Source organism: Babylonia areolata, chromosome 26, assembly GCF_041734735.1.
Source record: "Babylonia areolata isolate BAREFJ2019XMU chromosome 26, ASM4173473v1, whole genome shotgun sequence".
In the NCBI taxonomy this organism is placed as follows: Eukaryota; Metazoa; Mollusca; class Gastropoda; order Neogastropoda; family Buccinidae; genus Babylonia; species Babylonia areolata.
Window position 1 is genome coordinate 18186201 of NC_134901.1, and position 2500 is coordinate 18188700.

General features: G+C 45.1%; 1 protein-coding gene across 1 annotated transcript in view; it reads left to right on the forward strand.

Annotated features, from left to right (window-relative positions):
- Positions 1–2500, forward strand: part of LOC143300260 (uncharacterized) — a 9873-nt gene that overhangs the window by 1285 nt on the left and 6088 nt on the right. Inside the window, exon 2 of the mRNA XM_076613855.1 lies at positions 514–904. Within this exon, the coding sequence (XP_076469970.1) occupies positions 514–904 (391 nt within the window). The remainder of the gene's footprint in view (positions 1–513; positions 905–2500) is intronic.

Below are 2500 nucleotides of genomic sequence, written 5' to 3' on the forward strand. Positions count from 1 at the left end.
AAAAAAAGAAGCAAATCTGGTTTCCTGAAAATTAGAGAAAAAGTCGCAATGTGTGTGATTTGTGCTGCGAAACACTGAATTACCCTGATTCTTTGAAGGAAAATAACAACATTCTGTTGTAAATGTAATTTTTCAGAACACCTTACCATTCCTTGCTTTCTCAACGGCTTTTTAAACAAACCATGTCTCTTTCTCGCTTAGCAAGCATGCGTGCGTGTGTGTTCGTTCTTTTGTTTAACGTCTATCTACGATTGTGATTTTAGACGAAAATCCATCACCTTCCCCATCCCACCCACGCCTTAAATCATCACTACTTTCCTTATTCCTCTCTCCCCAATTAGCATGGAAAAGAATATAGACAAAAAACAACAACAAAAAAACTGGTCAACAACAGGTAAGATTACAACAAAGGGCCAATGGGGCTCCTAATTAAACTATGAATGTGTGTGTGTGTCTGTGTCTGTGTATCTGTGTGTGTCTGTGCTTGCGTGCGGGCGGGGCAATCCGTTACAGATGGATACACACACAACGCTTCGCAGCCGTCCACCATCGATGACGTCGTCACCCTCTCATCCTTGATGACGTCAACGCCGACGTCACAACAACCACAGGAGGAGGAGGAGCTGAGCCTGACAGAGAGACTCCTCCTGCTGAGCGCCGAGGAGCGAGCGAGGGCCGAGGACATCCTGCTGGTCATCCGCTACGTAATCTTCGTCATCTCCCTTCCGGCCACCCTGGTCAACGTGGCCGTCTTCCTACAGCCCGCATTGCGCAGCGCCACCAGTGTCTTCGTCATCAGCTTGAGCCTGGCGCAGCTGGTCTACATCCTCACCAACGTCGTGGGTCGGGTCATGTACGCTGCCATCGAGAACCCCAGCACCAGCAAGGCCTATCTCATCTACGGGTAGGATTTGATTAGCAGACAAACAAAAGGAAAGTTGAAAAAGAAGAAGAAGAAGAAGAAGAAGAAGAAGAAAAACAGAAGAAGAAAAGTTGAGTCGTCGGTCGATGGGGCGGTGGTTTTTTTTGTTTGTTTGTTTTTCTTTTCTCTTGTCCTGTTCTGCTGCTGCTCTCACTCACTCTTTCTGTCTCTCTGTGTCTCTGTCTCTCTCTGTGTCTGTCTCTCATTCTCTCTGTCTCTGCCTGTCTGTCTGTCTGTCTGTCTCTCTCTCCGTCTCTCTGTGTCTCTGTCTCTGTCTCTCTCCCATCCCGGACACACGTTTCTATGCAGTGTTCTGTGGGTTTAATGTTTCGTTTCCCCGTTACATATATCTTTCTTTTGGATTCCTAATTCTCCTGTATGCACTTCGTGGGCTCGGAAAAAATCAGTTCTCTTTCTCTCTGTGTCTCTGTCTGTCTTTCTTCTTCTTCTTCTTCTTCTGCGTTCGTGGGCTGCAACTCCCACATTCACTCGTATGCACACGGGTGGGCATTTACGTGTATGACCGTTTTTACCCCGCCATGTAGGCAGCCATACTCCGTTTTCGGGGGTGTGCATGCTGGGTATGTTCTTGTTTCCATAACCCACCGAACGCTGACATGGATTACAGGATCTTTAACGTGCGTATTTGATCTTCTGCTTGCATGGAGGGGGTTCAGGCACTAGCAGGTCTGCACATATGTTGACCTGGGAGATCGTAAAAATCTCCACCCTTTACCCACCAGGCGCCATCACCGTGATTCGAACCCGGGACCCTCAGATTGACAGTCCAACACTTTAACCACTCGGCTATTGCGCCCGTCTGTCTGTCTTTCTATCTTTGTCTCTCTCTCTCTCTCTCTCTCTCTGTAAGTGATGTAGATTAGCAAGGACAGATTAGAATAGCAGGCAATGCCAAAACCCAATCCTTGAATTAAAAAAAAAAGAAGTATTAGGTTCTGAGATCTCTGTGTGTGTGTGTGTGTGTGTGTGTGTGTGTGTGTGTGTGTGTGTGTGTGTGTGTGTGTGTGTGTGTGTGTGTGTGTGTGTGTGTGTGTGTGTGTGTGTGTGTGATGTAGATTAGCAAGGACAGATTGGAATAACGGGCCATGCCTAAAATCTGAATCCTTGAATAAAAAGAAACTTTTTAAGTTCTGAGTTCTCTCTCTCTCTCTCTCTCTCTCTCTCTCTGTAAGTGATGTAGATTATATCAAGTACAGATTGGAATAACAAACGTTTTGAGTTCTAAGTTTTCTCTCTCCTTCTCTCTCTCTCTCTCTTTAATTTTTTTCTTTGATTACAGCGCCAGTATAGTACATTTCCGAAAAAAAACAACAACAAAAAAACAAACAAAAAAACACGTTATGTGATGTGATTCAAATAATTATCCTGACAAGGCAATGTGCACCAAAAGCATCTGTTCAGTTCAGTTCAGTTACTCAAGGAGGCGTCACTGCGTTCGGACAAATCCATAATACGCTACATCACATCTGCTAAGCAGATGCCTGACCAGCAACGTAACCCAACAGGCTTAGTCAGGTCTTGAGAAAATAGAAAAAAAAAATTAAAGAGAGAGAGAGA